The 16,588-nt window shown below is 34.8% G+C and overlaps 3 protein-coding genes across 6 annotated transcripts in view; 2 read left to right on the top strand and 1 right to left on the bottom strand.

Annotated features, from left to right (window-relative positions):
• Positions 1–2,358: 2,358 nt before the first annotated feature.
• Positions 2,359–10,344, top strand: Droj2 (DnaJ-like-2). 2 transcript variants are annotated; one of them, XM_053747667.2, is made up of 8 exons: positions 2,359–2,544; positions 3,825–4,032; positions 4,773–5,020; positions 5,526–5,684; positions 6,281–6,436; positions 6,848–7,019; positions 7,398–7,525; positions 8,495–10,344. In XM_053747667.2, exons 2-8 carry the CDS (start codon positions 3,834–3,836, stop codon positions 8,657–8,659), a joined length of 1,227 nt encoding a protein of 408 aa, XP_053603642.1. In that variant the 5' UTR covers positions 2,359–2,544; positions 3,825–3,833; the 3' UTR covers positions 8,660–10,344. The 2 variants fall into 2 exon arrangements, with proteins under 2 accessions (XP_053603642.1, XP_053603643.1); XM_053747668.1 differs by lacking the exon at positions 2,359–2,544 and adding an exon at positions 3,481–3,499.
• A 981-nt stretch (positions 10,345–11,325) lies between these two features.
• Positions 11,326–13,042, bottom strand: wcd (wicked). The gene is made up of 2 exons (XM_053748284.1): positions 12,887–13,042; positions 11,326–12,621 (listed from the first exon to the last, which is right to left on the bottom strand). The coding sequence occupies exons 1-2, from the start codon at positions 12,925–12,927 to the stop codon at positions 11,349–11,351; spliced, it is 1,314 nt and encodes a 437-aa protein (XP_053604259.1). The 5' UTR covers positions 12,928–13,042; the 3' UTR covers positions 11,326–11,348.
• Positions 13,043–13,255: 213 nt separating this feature from the next.
• LOC128671623 (uncharacterized) overlaps positions 13,256–16,588 on the top strand; it is a 39,890-nt gene continuing 36,557 nt past the window's right edge. For all 3 annotated transcript variants that reach the window (XM_053748282.1, XM_053748281.1, XM_053748283.1), the window contains exon 1: positions 13,256–14,878. In XM_053748282.1, coding sequence (XP_053604257.1) covers positions 13,926–14,878 — 953 coding nt within the window. In that variant the 5' untranslated portion in view covers positions 13,256–13,925. The remainder of the gene's footprint in view (positions 14,879–16,588) is intronic.

Here is a 16,588-nt window from a genome sequence, read left to right as displayed (position 1 = left end):
CTATCGATAGTTGACCTCGGATATCATCTATGATATCGATATATCGATCGATACTATAGATGATTTCGGGTTAAAGACATTTTTATTCTCATAAGAAAACATTCACTTACATGAGAACTTACAATCTATGGCTTAAACTAAAAAAGGATTTACAAAGTTGTCGTTGCGCGCAAGATACAGTATTTTTTTTATACATACATTCTATAAAACAAGCTAATAAGCAAGTTAACTACAAAATAAGTAGGGTAGTAAGGCAATCATCACAACCTGGCAGCTCACTAAACACTGGTACGCAGCGATGTATTGTGTTCGTGTTGTTACAAAGATAAGCGCAACTAGATGGACTAACGCACGGAGTTATTAAGTTGTTACGATAAGAGTCTCAGCTTGTTATTATGGTATTTGCTATTTTTGTAATGTATTATTTCTTATTATTTTTTCTTTTTTAAATATTTTATTACGTAAATATAAGTATTGGTTAATATTTAGATTTTTTTTTAAATTTTTTAAAAAATATTTATTTCAATTTTATTTATTTATTTTTTACAAATAATTATTCGTAACTTTATACATCTTATGTACATGAATATGTATATAAGAAATCTTAATATCTGAAAAAATGAAGTAAAATTGTGACGAATGTAGTTAGTACTAAGTATGTACGTTTTTAAAATGTTTTTGTACTCTTGGCATTTTTATACTATTCGGTAATTTGTTATATAGTAAAGCAATGTTACTCAATATCTCTTTCATCAAAATTTTCTTAATTAGTATGCATGAGTTTATATGTTTTGTTTATGTCCATTATTTTATTGATAGTATCGATAGCTTAGTTTTGTACAATAGTATCAATATACTACAATACTGTAAATAGTATCGTTAGTATTGAAGCCCAATATCTTTCAATTACTATCGATAGTATTGTTACTATCGATGGTATCGATTGTTATTGGAATATTCAGCAGCACTAGTATCGATGCTACCGATACTTTTTACCAATAGTATCGATAGCATCGATATTGAGCTTCAAAACTATCGATAGTATTATTGCGTGTCGATAGTATTTGCGATAGCGAAACTATCGATAGTATCGACACTATTTATACTATCGATAAATCTATTGATACTATTGCTTGTACACATCTATCGATAGTGAACTATCGAGCGACAACACTAATACCTACTAGGGATAGTTTTGCATAATCGTCACGTTTGATACTATCGATGGTATGCAAAACTATCGATAGCTCTGTAGGCAGCAATACTATTGATAGTTTCGATAGTATTGATTATTATTGAAAAATAAAAATTAAAATAAGTAACGACTGAAAGTATAGACTTCAGTAGGTACTTACTTAAATTTTTCACTTATTATTCCATAATAGTTAGTAGGTAATAATCGACATGGACGATATATTTCGTCATCCCTAAGCGCATCCTATCTAATGTCACTTCGATGACGACATAATATAGTTAATTTACTCTTTGAAAGACGACTTGTGCCCGAGATTGTGGCTGAACCGTGCCCGGCATTTAATCTTGAATGATAACCTTGTTACATGCATATAAGATCAAAGAAATATTTTTATATTTGTAGTTACATGTAACAACCTTGCCGGCGCTAATGGTAGCGACCTTTACACTTAAAACAAAATCTTAATCATCTTCAACTGATGGCAGTTGTAGATTATTAAGATCCCCTTATATTAATTTACTCTTTGATTAAGATTTTGTTTTAATAAGTGTAAGTAAATGTTTGTGTTTTAAATGTACGTAACAGAAATGTCAAAGTCTTGACATTGACATTTCATTGTAGATTTTATTCTTGTAAAAGTACAAAAGGAAGAGACAAAGCGCGCTTTGCTTTTAGCGCTTTTCCACGTTTTTATGCGTGAATTTTCTATTACCAACGCATTTATATTTCTTGCATAAGCAAAATGAAAGATATGACGTGGTCTAGTATTCTTTCTCTAATCGTGCTCTATTCCGATCCAGCGCTGGATCCTGGAGACAGCACTGGACTGGACTGAAACGTGTTAGTCTGTCAAGAAAGTGAAGAATATAAATGAGGGCACTGTCTCCCTGTCGGCTGGCAACACTGAGTGCATATCAACCATTCTTGACTGATTTGATTTGATTTTTGATTGACTGTACCAATTTTATTTAGTATTGTAATGCCAAAAAAGGGTAGTTCTATAAAAATCCCTTTTCTTGACAGACTGTATACGTATCCAGTGAGAAATGAGAATCCAGTCGTTGGATACAGTAGTTTGATCAATGTAAATCGACCTTTAAAGAATTTTCTCGAAGTTTCACGTTTTCCATTGACATTCTCATCCCGCTGTATTTTTTAGAAACGTCATTAGTTATTTGACGGTTCTACTCTACGGACTCTACGGTGCTCTCTGCGTTGCGCGTTCTAGCGGTGTCTTTTTGTCAATCAGCACATTTTGCTGCTAGATTTTTTGCAGATTGACTGCATCATTGTGATTATAATTACTGTTCCTGAAACGTTAATTGTATTCTTTCACATACTCTAGGCAGGTAAGTTATTGCACAAGTGTCTCAAAAATGTTGAATAGTATCTAACCAAAAAATCATTGCCTTGCGTGTATAATTCCTATTTGCAGATTATAGTAAAATAGGTATACCTAGGTAGGTACCTACTTGAAATAAGTAATTAGTTATATAAAAATGGGATTCAATTTTATCAAGTACTGTAGCTAGTATTAATTGATAATGGCGAATGAGATATTACGAGAAAACTCGAGTGAACAAAATTATAGTAAACATAACAAATTTAATTCTTAGAATTTTACTTTATCAGAAACGTATCTTTTAGGTAGGTAATTCAAAAAGTAGCACAAACTTGCATTTTTATTATTTTGCATGTTGCATTTAAGTTTAAGAAAGCTAATTTGAATGAGCTGCTAGAACTTTCCAAATTGCATTCAGGGCTTTGAATAGATTTGCCACCTTGCTAATCTTGAGTAGATAAATATCCATACTAATTATGAGCTCAAAGTGATCAAATAAGCAAGCTAATGGCTTGTATAAAAAAATTAACACACAGCCTATAATCTACAATCTTCATGCCTTAACTGAGGTACATAAATATTTTTTAATTTGTTGGTACATACTGCTTTGTTATTGATTTTTCATGAACACTGTTGATTACAATACTTATTTTAATAGCATGCATACTGTCTGTGCTAATTTGTTTTTTATTAAACAAATGTAATGCTGTTAAAGTGTCATTATGATGTAGGTACCTACCTAATGTATAATATAAATAGCATACTTTCTGTAAATAGAAGTGTTTTCTATTGAGAGATAGGAAGCAAAAAACTTTTATTTGCCAGATATATTTTTATATATGCTTTATTTCATTAATCACCGTAGATCTCCCAATTAGACATTTTTACAGAAGTGTGATGTTCCAGCCGTCACAGTGGGGATAGAATGAGCATTCACTTGCATGGTCTAAACTCACCTTTATGTGAGTTTAATTATAAATTAAACCTTCTTCCTATTCATAACATTATGAATTTTGGAACCAATTCATTTAGGTGTAGGAAAATTATGAGGACTATTATAGCATGTATAGTTTATTATGTGAGTTTAATTTAATGATGACATGTCCCACTGCTGGGCATAGATCTCCCCCTTATTTTTACAGCTGTAAAGTCCAAGGGTAAAAATAAATACAATGAAATTAAATTAATTATTGTAATGTGAGATCCGATTCCCAGAAAGAAATATATTTTTTAACTGAATAGATAACAAGGCACATGTAAATATAATTAACTTTTTCATCCCAACAGGTTGGGAAAATGGTGAAGGAAACTACATATTACGACATCCTTGGTGTGAAACCCAACTGTACTACAGATGAACTGAAGAAAGCTTATAGGAAATTAGCTCTCAAGTACCATCCTGACAAAAATCCCAATGAGGGCGAAAGATTTAAGCAGATTTCACAGGCCTATGAAGTTCTTTCAAACCCAGAAAAAAGGAGAATTTATGACCAAGGTAAGACTTAAACAAAATTGTAAGTTGCTAATTCTCAATGAATGATTATTAATAAAAAAAATATTGGCGAATAGCATCATGAAATTTATATAAATATGAAATGTGTCCCTAGGCTTAGCTCCCTTGAGAAGTTTGGGATAAAAAGTAGCTTATGTGTTATTCCAGGATATATTTTACCTGTGTACTAAATTTCATAACAATCTGTCCAGTAGATTTTGCGACACATACATCCACACAAACTTCGCATTTATAATAATATAGTAGTATTATGAAATTGACCATACATAGGTACAGTCAACAGCACATCAACCTACCCAAATTCGTTGCAACTCGGCGCTATAACCGCGCCATGTTCATACAGGGTAACTTGATGTTCTGTAAATAGACTGTACATACTGTCATAATATGATAGTCATAATGAAATATTTTTATTTAAATACAGGCTAATCATCCCTTCCAACAAGTTTTGAGAGCTTGAATTGTTAGCCATATTTTCAACAAAAAATATTCAATCTGATTGAAATAGAAGAAAAATAAAATTCATGAAGCAGTGCAATTTTAATTAGTTTGACTGAAGATCTGATTTTTTATGTTAGGCCATAAATGTCAGTAGAGATAGGATGGTGGAGAGGTGGTGGTGGTATCTGCTCACATGGTGTTGATGGGTCATGAATTTAAACAAGGGAACCAATTTTTAAACTTTTCTCTACACTCATGAAAATTTTACCCTATTTATACAGGCGGTGAGCAAGCCCTCAAAGGGGGCGGTGCAGGCGCCAGCGGCTTCTCGTCTCCCATGGACCTGTTCGACATGTTCTTCGGAGGCGGCTTCAGCGGCGGGCGGCGGCGCGGCCGCGAGCGCAAGGGCAAGGACGTCATCCACCAACTGTCCGTCACCCTGGAGGAGCTGTATCGAGGCGCTGTGAGGAAGCTAGCGTTACAGAAAAACGTCATTTGTGATAAGTGTGAAGGACGTGGTGGAAAGAAGGTAGTTTCTTCTGAATATTTTTTTTTATTAGTGAGACGAAATTGATTCTATCTGATCTCTGGGTGAATCACAAAACCAGGTCTTTTTAAGTCTGTCATTACCATGATATCACCAGCTGTTACAAAGTTGTACAGTGATTTAGCTTGCCTTTTTTTCACAAGAGTTTAGAGTTAAGTCTTGGTAAAAAGAAAATTATTTAACAATTATCGCCTATGAGAAACTGGTGTTTGTTGTCTCTAGGAGATACATAAATAATACAACAATAATAATCAGTCAATAATATGAGAAGAATCTTGTTTACAGCTTTCCTTCTTGTCACTGTCTGATACCCTATTAATAACTAATCAATAGTTATAAACTATGGACCACTTATCTTACCCTAACTCTTGTACTCGTGATGATTTAATGTAGCCACCGTCAAAGCTGTGGCACATTACTTGTCCAGGAAAATCTAATCCTGAGCATCCACAATGAATATAATAAGAAAATGTGTGTATTGTATCAGGGGTCGGTGCAGACGTGCCCGACGTGCCGCGGCACGGGCATGCAGGTGCAGATCCAGCAGATCGCGCCCGGCATCATCCAGCAGAACCAGACCGTCTGCAGCGAGTGCCGCGGCCAGCGCGAGATCATTGACCCCAAGGACCGCTGCAAAGTGTGCCAGGTAACCTAACCTACATCTACAGACTACAACCAGCCAGAGTTGCTTTCGAAAGAAAAAAAAAACATTCTACGTTTTTTTTTGGTTGTAGCTGTGGCTCTCTTGATGAGGTACTTCCAGGCAATACGATCTTGTGCCTGTTTTAACTGATGGACTTGTCTGTATATAAATTCTTATCATATCTATCCATTTAATTTTGAAAATAATAATGAGATGAAAAAATTCAGGAATCAAATAGGAATTGAAGCCTCTGTCTCTATCAGACAGCACTCTTCATCCGTCTAGTTGTTCTCTTATTTAGATTTTTTAATCCTAAATGTTAGTTCTATTTACCCACAAAAAATAAAAATAATATATGAGTAGAAAAGTCTGAAATTGATGGTCCAATAATTGTATAATCTAGCGTAATTATTTATCTTTGGCGCTATAATGATTAATAGTAGTTTTATTTGTTTGTCATTTTTTACTTCAGTTCAAAGAACAACTTTTACATCCTCCACTGTTGTAATATATGCAATAATACGTGATAGGCTCGTTAGTAAATCCATTGTGTTGGTAGTTTACATATTTAATCATTTGTATAACACTTACAATTTCAGGGTCGTAAAACGGTTCGCGATCGGAAGATTTTGGAGGTGCATGTTGATAAGGGTATGACTGACGGACAGAAGATTGTGTTTAGTGGTGAGGGTGACCAAGAACCCGAGTTGGAGCCCGGTGATCTGATTATTGTTTTGGATGAAAAGGAACATGACGTAAGTAAATTAGCGTTAAATTATATTTTTTATAGCATTAGTGTGAGTGAACCAAAATCTTAAGCTCACACATTTTCAGCCCTGCGTTTTGTTACCGAAAAAGATTCGGTTGGGAAACAATAATAATGCCATCATTAAGGTCTGTAATCTGGGTATTATTAAAAAATCATGCCACAGAACATTCAAGAGAGTGCAAGAGGGAATCATTTTGCAATCTGTGGAAAAAATGCAATATGTCATTCAGAAAGGGCTATAAATTGGATAATATTGTCACAAGCAATGAGCTTGCAACCTAACACTAATCTCAATTCCGATAAGGAATATCAACATACAGTTTTACAAATTTTACTCTATCTACCCGAAGTGTATAAGTCTTATGATATCTTTAACAATTTAAAAATATAATTTCAGGTATTCAAAAGATCAGGAAATGATCTTATATTGCGCTTGAATATAGAGTTGGTGGAGGCGCTGTGTGGGTTCCAAAAAGTGATCAGGACGTTAGACGACAGGGACATTGTCATTACGGTCATGCCGGGCGAAGTGACCAAGCATGGTGAAGTCAAGTGTGTATTGAATGAGGGTAAGTTTCTAATTCTTCTTGAGTGTGTCATTGTTGACAGTGGTGTCAGATTTTATATAAATAGTCATAAGTCACCTAAACTTTAGTTTCTAATTTGAACTACAGTTTAACTAAAATATTTTATTCAATTTCAGTTTGATAACTTAAGTAAATTCAGATCAAATTAACTTTGACAGACAAACACACAATCATATAGAAGTTGTATTTTTCTTAAATACTATTCATTATTTACAATAACGAAAACAACATCTTTATGCTAAATAAAGTATACTATAAACTTTTGCTTATTAAATTATTTTATAAAAATAAGAAAAGTTTATTTACTTTGCTTTTACCTGTTTGTATTTATGTAAATGAGATATTTGTTATTTTTTCTAGGCATGCCAATGTACAAAAATCCGTTTGAGAAAGGCCAACTGATAATACAATTCCTAGTTAATTTCCCCAATCGCATTCCACCTGAAGTTGTTCCTGCTCTAGAGAACTGCCTACCACCTCGGCCTAGGGTAAGTTATCTTTATTTTTTATTTCCTATTTTGTATCTGTTGATAACTGGACTCTTTGTAGATCTATACTTATATCATAAATATAAAAGATTGTACTTTTGTTTGTAATAAAGAAACATTAAATTTACTGTAGGAAAGCGAACCCTTTGCTTTGAGATAGAGAAACGCAAAAATTTAGATAAAAATCAGCACAAACTTAGCTCAGATATCGAGAAGCAGCATTGTCAGATGTTTATAGGCAGAGCAAAATTTTGAATAGAATTTGAATTTTTAGAGTAAAAAATCTGGATTTTCCACCAAAATTTGGTTGACGTTATCCAGGAGTAAGATAAACTAATTTTTCTTGCGAAAATAATGCGGACAGAACCGTGGGCGGGCACTATAAACTTGGTTATGGCCTTGGTAGTTATAGAGTGTAATGCCGGAAGTTTACTTATAACATTACGTCATGCAGTAGTACACCTGTGCCAAATATCGAAGCAATGAATGACGTAAACACTTCGCCTGCCAATATGCAGAGGTGACAAGTAGGGTTGAATCTTGCTATAGAATTTGTATAATGATATATCTACATTCTTATTTGTATCAAATATCTTTTTTGTTAATCCATATTTTTGGCCTTTAGCTACGTTAGCAGAAATATATATTTAAAGATAAAAAAAATATATATTCTAAAGCGCCAAACTCTTTTATTCTTTTCTTAGTTATTGCTGATAGGGTGGATGGGTCCGTATTTGAACATTGGACATTGATTCATTTAAATAAGTTAATCGTTATCAATTCCAAAATAATCTTGAAAATTATTGATAATTTTATTTCAATAAAGTACCAACTCAATCGATATCAGTGAAGTCATTCTGCCTATAGAACATTCACCGCCGCCTCAATAAATGAATGAATAAATATTTAATATAATTTAAATATAAACTTAGTATTCACGTACTTGATCTTTCCTCGGGAATAACACAGATCGAGATCCCGGAGCTGGCGGAGGAGTGCACGCTGCTGGAGCTGGACCCGGAGCAGGAAGCGCGACGACGCGGACGCGGGGCCGGGGGGGGGGCCGGGCTCGGGGCCGCCAGCGACGACGACGACGCGCCCGGCGTCAACCGCGTGCAGTGCGCCACCAGCTAGGCGATACGGCCCCGACACACTATTTTTTTCGAAATAATTTACTTATTCATGAACGATAAGTGCGTCTCCCAGTATTTTTTGTTCTCGATTGGCTATTCAAATGGATTTAAAAAAATTGGTTGGACTTGCAATACAGAAATCTATAAAATTACTAGCGGCCCGTCCCGGCTTCGCTCGGGTAAAAACATAATAAATCATACACCTTTCACAGGAATCACACTATCTATTGGGGAAAACTGCATGAAAATCCGTGCAGTAGTTTTTGTGTTTATCGCGAACAGACAGACGCGGCAGAGGACTTTGTTTTATAATATGTAAGGATACTAATATTACCTATAAGGTAAGGATACTAATATACAAAAGTCTGTCTGTCTCGTTTTCACGGTTAGGCTGCTAAACTGATTTCTATGAAATAGTAAAGGCTGCAGGTTACAGCTAAGTCTACTACGCGGGCAAACCATAGATTCGTCAAATCTCTTGGCGCGAATTGTACATGTTCAGAGGAATCCACATACGACGCGAATCTTTAAAAACACCACATCTTGTGCGAAATCCTTCGAACATACGTGCTTATTGCTTTCGTTACTACGAATACTTATTAATGATAATTATGCCTATGACCCATCTGTTAAAGCGCGTCCACGTGACTTATAAGGACTAATCTCCGTCGGAGTGAAAAACAGATATATATTTCAACAAACAATTCAGTTTTGTAATACAATCACATTGGAATAAAACAAAATTAGTACAATAAAGAATTTATCTAAAAACACATCTCGGCTCGGATGAAGATCGGTCCCGAATGTCGCGCATATTCAACCTTTTTCAGTCGTACTTCCACCGCACATACCCGTAACAGATTAAAGGCTGAATACTCGCTACTTTTATGCGTTGCCAAACAGATTAAAGCTATCCAGAGCTGTAGCCGGAAACAATGAGCAGATTTCCAGAATATGTACGAAAATTCATTCATATGAAAAAATATATATGCAATAGTCATAAAGTCGCCGGTAATTAGTTAATTATTAAAAATCGTTTTCTACTTTTTTATTTTGCTCTATTCTGCTCTATTTCTCTACAGCACGTCAAAGGGTATTTGACCTTGTATTATCTGCCTTAAAAAGTATTAGAAATTTCCATAAGCTATGTTTCAATATACTATTATAATAAGACAAGGAATGATAAGCTATTGCACGAATAATTATTGCAGATATTGATTTTGTATTGGGGATTTATTATTTTAATTTGCTACTAGTACAATTGTTAGAAAGGGATAAGAATGTTAATGACTTTTGCTTGTGAAGTATTTTAATTGGATCTATTTTCTCAAATAGGAGATTTATGATTGGCATATAACACATTACTACTTTATTTTCATAATTTAGAAATGTAATGTACATTTTCATCAAATAGGACTGTTCATTTATTGATATGAACCATAAAATGTCTATTGTCTATGTCAAACAGCCAAACTATTTCACAAATTGCGTAAATTACTGTTACTAACCGAAAAGCAATAATTATAACTAAATAACAAGGTAGAAATACACTTGGATGCTTAACGTGGGCAACAAAAATACAATAAAAAACTAAAATTAAGCTAGTTTAATATTAGGGTGAAATGCTTGAGTAAATTAGTTTTATATAATAGCACTCCACGGGGGTCCATTGGCGAAAAGTGAATTCGTTACTGTGAAAAGTAAAATCGTTACTGTGATTTTGATTTACTATTTGTTTAGATAATTTATGTTTGTAAGTTATTGCTTACCTCGATCTTAGATGAAATGCATACATGTGTAACTAGTTTTCAAGTTTTTGACGGTGGATTTCTTTTACATTATGTTCTAAATTTATTTCTTTCCGTCATACATGTGTTGATGACTAACATCAGTCTGACCCTTCACATGTCCTATTATAAGTTATTTATAACTACGAGTCAAAGTTTTGTTTTCTGAACCTATCTTGAACTTAATTTTTTATAGAAAGTATTATATTTGGTTTCTGTAATTTAAAAATTCTGTCTAATACAAATGTTATTCACATAAATGTATGGAATAAATTTCTTTGTCTCGTACCAGCAACTTTATTTCATATTCCCTAAACTTTTTAAAGAACATTGCCATATATTTGTGCCATTGAACTGAAAATTTAAAAAATGGTAAGCGTGAAAGACAGGAAAGTACCTAACACTGGTACCGTGAAGTGGGCTTCACGATGTAGGCACGTATAGAGGTCACCTGTCTTCAGTCGTGCTTAAATTCTATATATATATCTACCAAAACATGTATAAATATGTTTTTATATGAAGAATGAAGGAAGTGTGGCAGTACCTTAAGTTACCTTAATTAATAACCAATTTGCTGTTTACGAAAGGAGTTTTATCATTACATATTATATGATTTTTTATAGCATTTTCGTCCAATCTGAACACTCAAATGCTGAGGCGCATATATGCGCTAAATGTACTTATAAAATTTAAAAAGAACTTTACCATTGTTCTGTGAGAAAAAATGTGTAAATTTTTTATACATTTATTTCTCAGTCCTTTCGATTTGTCCTTGAACTTCTTAGTAAGTACCTTACCTTAGAGAAGTGCCAAAGAGTATATGAATATGAGTTTCACTTGGTAAAACATGATAAACAAGGTATAAAATTAAAAACAAATATATGAACAAAATAATTTATTGTCTTAATAATTCTTATAGTACTTTAACCTAAACAAGTAGGCTGCACCTTTATCATTACCAAGTGCCATGTATCCACTATTAGGTGAAAAGTTCATAGTTTGTACATTGTTATAATTAAATGACTGTTGTGGGAAGTTACTAAACACATGATATGAGGGAATGTGGACCAGTTTTACAGCATTTGGGTAACAATTTGACGAAACTGCCATTATTTCAGATGTAGCATTAAATTTGATGTCTGTTATTTTTGTGGTTAAATTTGAAATGGTCTTTATGGGAAAAGGAGAAGGGCCATCTAAATTGGCTGTATCATAGATATTGACAATTCCCTCCTTACTTCCTGCAGCCAATAATTTCCCACAAGGACTGTCAGTTATACATGATGCATTCACACAGCCATTATCATAAAACTTTTTAAGAGCCCTATATGTGGACAAGTCCCAAATAGTTATGTCTCCCTGTACACAATAACAATACAACTGTTGACAATTATGGTCAAAGGCTACAGACACTACCTTAGAGTTGTGTTTTAATGACCTCAACCTTTCATTTGACTTGGCACATATTATATGAATCTCGTCAAATCCATCAGACACAGCTAGATATTTACCATTTGGTGATAGCTTAAATATTTTCGGCCTCTTCACACATAGAGGGAGCTGATGGAGCTTAGGCTTAGCTTTAACAAGGTCATATAAACAGTAGGAATGGTCCAATTCTGAAGCTAAATAGGCCTGGGACCCATCTGGGGAAAAATAAGCAGCAGTAACTTTCCACTTCTTCAACCTGAAGCTATGCAATTTGTTGTTGGTATCACCACCAATAGAGAACAAGGATACTATGCCAGACTGTCCACCAACTAAAGCTGCACTCAATTTTGGGTGGAACTCCACACATGATATAACTTTGCCTTCTGATTTGGTCTCACTGTTTATGTTTGGGAATTTTCTAACTTCCAGATAGTTTTTGGGCAGAGTCAAAGACTTTTTCTTGTGAACATGACCAACTTTTTGGATAATTTTAGAAGTTTCATCTTCAGAGTCCTGTTTGTTTCCTATCTTGGCCCAATTGGGAGTTCCCATAATACTTTCAAATTTTTGCTTGAGTCTTTCAGATTGTAAAACCTTACTCTTTTTATTGGGAATAGTATTTGCTGCCAAATGTATGTCATCCTCGTCAATCCACACAGGTTTAAGATCAACATCTTTGCTTTCAATATTTCTTTTTAATTTTTCTACAATAGCTTTTGATTTGTTAAACAATAATCCAGATAACCTAAAACAATCGGAAAATATTTATATACATTTTAGGACCAAATATGGGTAAAACCTGGTCTGAAACTCAGGTATCAGACTACTTTACCATTCAATCTCAATATATAAGACTTTGTATTTTATCAGATATTGTGTATGTAAAAAATGCAAAGTTGAGGGATAAAACAAAACTAAATTGGTAAAACGTAAAACTCCGGAAGGGGTTATGGTACATACAATTTTTATTATAAAATCAAATAATTAAGTGATCATAGGTAGTTACATACTTTGTTTCGTCTTCTATTGAATCAGTAATTCCCCTCTTCATTATTCACGTATATCAACAAAAAATTAAAATTAAAATGAAATAACAGCACAGCATTAAGAGCGCGCATGGGCTTTTTTTGATTTGATTTGACATTAGTGAATAATTTATTTTTGGTTGAAAGTTTGACTTTGACAACAGAATTTTCTGTGTACCAACATAACGATAAATAATGATTTGTAAGAAATTTAAGTGCTGGTAACACTGATTTAATCGATTCGAAATCGAATAGGGTGTCGATAAAACAGCACTAATTTAGTAATAGTTTACACAAATAGATGGCACTAAAATCAATCAGATGCATAAATGCCTACATAGCCATAGCTTTCATTTCAATGCTTGCTTGCTTGGATTGAGTGGATTGGAACGTTCCAAAGAAAAGAAAGAATCCAATCTACAACCGCTCGTGTAATGTCTCTAGTTTTTCTTGCATTCGCTATTCGTAGTGCTTGCTTGTAAATGTTAGCGTTGTTTGAAAATCTTCAAGGAAATGAGTGTTGTTGATAACAGTGCTAAAATAATCGAGAAGAATAAACGCAAATCATGAGCGAATTTGATCAAAACAAAGTTTGTTAGTGAGATGAAACGGACACTATTTGTTCTGTGACCTTTTACATCCTCCAAAAGTGTTATGTATCAATATGGTTACTAAACGGCTTAATTGAATATTGTAGCCTTACGGGTTTGCCTTTAAAGTGTGGTTTATTAGTTGGTGCTATAAATTTTACAATGGGGCCGAAAAGGGCCCCGCCATAAAATTATTAGATCCTCTTCAGGCCGTCATAAAACGATTATAGACTTATTGATGACATCTACACGTAAAATAGCTACGTCAGAGGATGTCGATGAGGCCTCTGTGCTCAGGGTGGTCGTCGAGCGATGGTCGGACTGAAAGCGATGCCAGGTGGAGTCGTGGTCGGTCCTCCGGAGGATCGCGTGAGCGTCTCGGCGGGTTCAGCTAGTGAGCAGCCGGCTGTCGCGGCGTGTGATGTGCGTGCGCGATGTCAGGCAAGCCCGCGAGTGTGGGCGCGTGCGGGGCGGCAGGCGTGGCGGGCGCCGGCAGCCCGCGCGTGCTGGTCTACGTGGCAGACCGCCCGCGCCAGCTAGAGCCCGGCGCCGCGCCCCCGGACCCGCAGCCGCCCGACCTGCTCTACCTTCCTGACAACCTTCAACAACTGCCAAGAAATTCTATCTACAGGCCTCAAATTGAACGGAATGACCTGAGAAATTCCTCAGGTGGTATTTATTATAAGGCCATCAATGATGCCAATGGGAAAATTGGTGTTTATGGCACAAGTGACAACCCAGGTCATCAGACTGAATATTTATCACTATCACAACAGTTTGTTAAAGATCCTTGTTTGAAGGGTGATGATAAACCTAGTGACAGGACAAGTGGTGTTAATGTTAAAAGGGACTCAACAGAACAATTGTGTGTGGACTTAAATAATGCAGATACTTTTCAGTCGAAGATATCTGCAGAAGCTGCAGAGTTGTTGACATATCAGAGTAGGGGTCATGTGTCCGTAGGTGTTGACGGTGTTATGCCTGTTCATTCTTTTGCACTGCATCATGGGCAGACACAGTTCAATGACAATTTGATACAGAGTGGTGAAATTGTGAACAATAGTGAAGATGTGTCCATTGGGAGGAGTTATGTAAACTATCAGTTGTTAGAACAAAGTGTGTCTCATCAGTCCATAGTGAATCAAAGTATTAGTATACTGAATCAGCAAGTAGGTGTGAGTAGAGTGGTCAATGAGAGTGACAGTGGGAATGGTGCTCAATTGGTTCGCACAGCAGACGGAGTTGTGTTGGCGGTGTTGCCATCATCTGTGCTGCCACAAGCAGTAGACACAGAGCCTAAGAGTATACAAAGTGACTCTCCGCAGACTATAGTAGTGCCCTTAGGTTGGAGAAGAATTGTGAATGCAACATCAGTGCTTTACATTAGGTAAGCTTAATAAATTTTGAAATATCTAGTTACAGTATTTTTGCATGGACTATGTTTCTCAAAATCAAAAGTTTATTCAGACATACACCTTAGTAGATACCTAATCCTTCTATTAGCTCCCATGGCAGTAATGTTGTCCATGTACTAAATTTCATCAAATTCAAAGTAGTTTTTCTGAGTTAGGAGTAAAATATATTCATTATCCTTTACAAAATGTCTCATGTATTGATTAAAAAGTAAAATGATACATAGTGTGCTATCAAATTCTCTCTCCTTAGGCATCAAGTAAAATAAATATAATTCAAAGGTGAATTGTCTATTTTTGTGGCTATCAATTTAAAGAGTAAATGTAAATTACTGTTTTTTAAATCATCCCTACTCCTTGCGTAGGAGAGAACGCCATAGAATTCCTTTAAAAGTGTTTATTTTGCCGCTGTCAATGTTATCAATCTAAGTTACTTTCTAGTACCAATTGTGCAAAATAAACATGCCTTACATAATATTTTTTAACCTCATCTTTAATTTTCAGGTTCAAACCTAACATGTTAATGTTGACGCATGTGAAAGATATTATATGTTCAAAACCATTTGTTTGAGCTATTTTTATATTAATTAAGTATAAACTGTTCTTAAGTGCTTCAATAACTTAACCAGTTTGTAGCATGTCGGTCTGTCCATCTGCAGTCTAGCTCTAAAACAATTGGTACTAGAAAGTAACTTAGATTGATAACATTGACAGTGGCAAAATAAACACTTAAAGAAATTCTTTGGTGTCCTCTCCTACGCAAGGAGTAGGGATGAAATAAAAAACAGTAATTTATGTTTACTCTTTAAATTGATAGCCACAAATAGACAATTCACCTTTGAATTATATTTAGTGCCTCATTTATTTTACTTGTTGCCAAAGGATTATTATCCCAGATAAACTTAGGTGCAGGCGGACTAAACTAACACTGGCATGATAAAATGGACTTATGGTTTGAATAAAGAAATTTTATTATTATTAAACCTAGTTCTAGCGGCCGTAAATAAGTATTCTACACCTAGGTCTTACCAATTGAGACCGGCTGCACCAAGATCTAGCTATAATTTCGTATTGGATGTTTATTGGTAAAATTCACATTTTCATTAATGTTAATCATCAGTATTAAACATTTTAGGTAGCTGTGGAATAAAACATACCTATTAGGTATTATCGTGACTGCATCATTTTGTCGTCAAAAAGTTATTATCTAAGAATGATTTTTACTGGAGTTTCTAATATTATGAGGTCCTTCAAGAGGATATCATTATAATGCATATTAGTTTAATTGGCCAATTATTGGCTAATTCTTTGTAATGAGTAATGATAGTTAAGCGTTAATGAAGCAGAAAGGCACACTGGAATGAGCGGTGGATCTTGCTTCAACGTTAAATCAATCCGCCACAAGTGGACAAACCAGTCGGGCAGCTGTGCGCCAGCGCAGTGCGGACGCGGCCAACGATGTGCAAGTGACGAAAGATACATAGGTATAATCACTTATGTGTGCTTTCCACTCTATAAAGGTTCGATTACTCGTCTGGTGACTTCACTGATCGAGGGTCGATAAAATATTTGATAAAATTGATTTTTAAAATGCATCGTTTTGCAACAAAATGGAATACACATAATACAAGAAGCAGCCTTATAATAGCTAACTTAAACAACCACTAGGTTGAACTTAGGTTAAA

The sequence above is a fragment of the Plodia interpunctella genome, chromosome 7 (assembly GCF_027563975.2).
Source record: "Plodia interpunctella isolate USDA-ARS_2022_Savannah chromosome 7, ilPloInte3.2, whole genome shotgun sequence".
Taxonomy (NCBI): Eukaryota; Metazoa; Arthropoda; class Insecta; order Lepidoptera; family Pyralidae; genus Plodia; species Plodia interpunctella.
This window is presented reverse-complemented; position numbering and strand designations above follow the sequence as displayed.

Bases quoted from the DNA above. Each gene is read 5' to 3' on its own strand.
- Droj2 (XM_053747667.2), top strand. From the start codon at position 3,834: ATGGTGAAGGAAACTACATATTACGACATCCTTGGTGTGAAACCCAAC. The intron at 5,021-5,525 runs GTAGTTTCTTCT...GTATTGTATCAG, and splicing joins AAGGACGTGGTGGAAAGAAG to GGGTCGGTGCAGACGTGCCC. The intron at 7,526-8,494 runs GTAAGTTATCTT...GGAATAACACAG, and splicing joins GCCTACCACCTCGGCCTAGG to ATCGAGATCCCGGAGCTGGC.
- wcd (XM_053748284.1), bottom strand. From the start codon at position 12,927: ATGAAGAGGGGAATTACTGATTCAATAGAAGACGAAACAAA. The intron at 12,622-12,886 runs GTATGTAACTAC...CGATTGTTTTAG, and splicing joins TCAATAGAAGACGAAACAAA to GTTATCTGGATTATTGTTTA.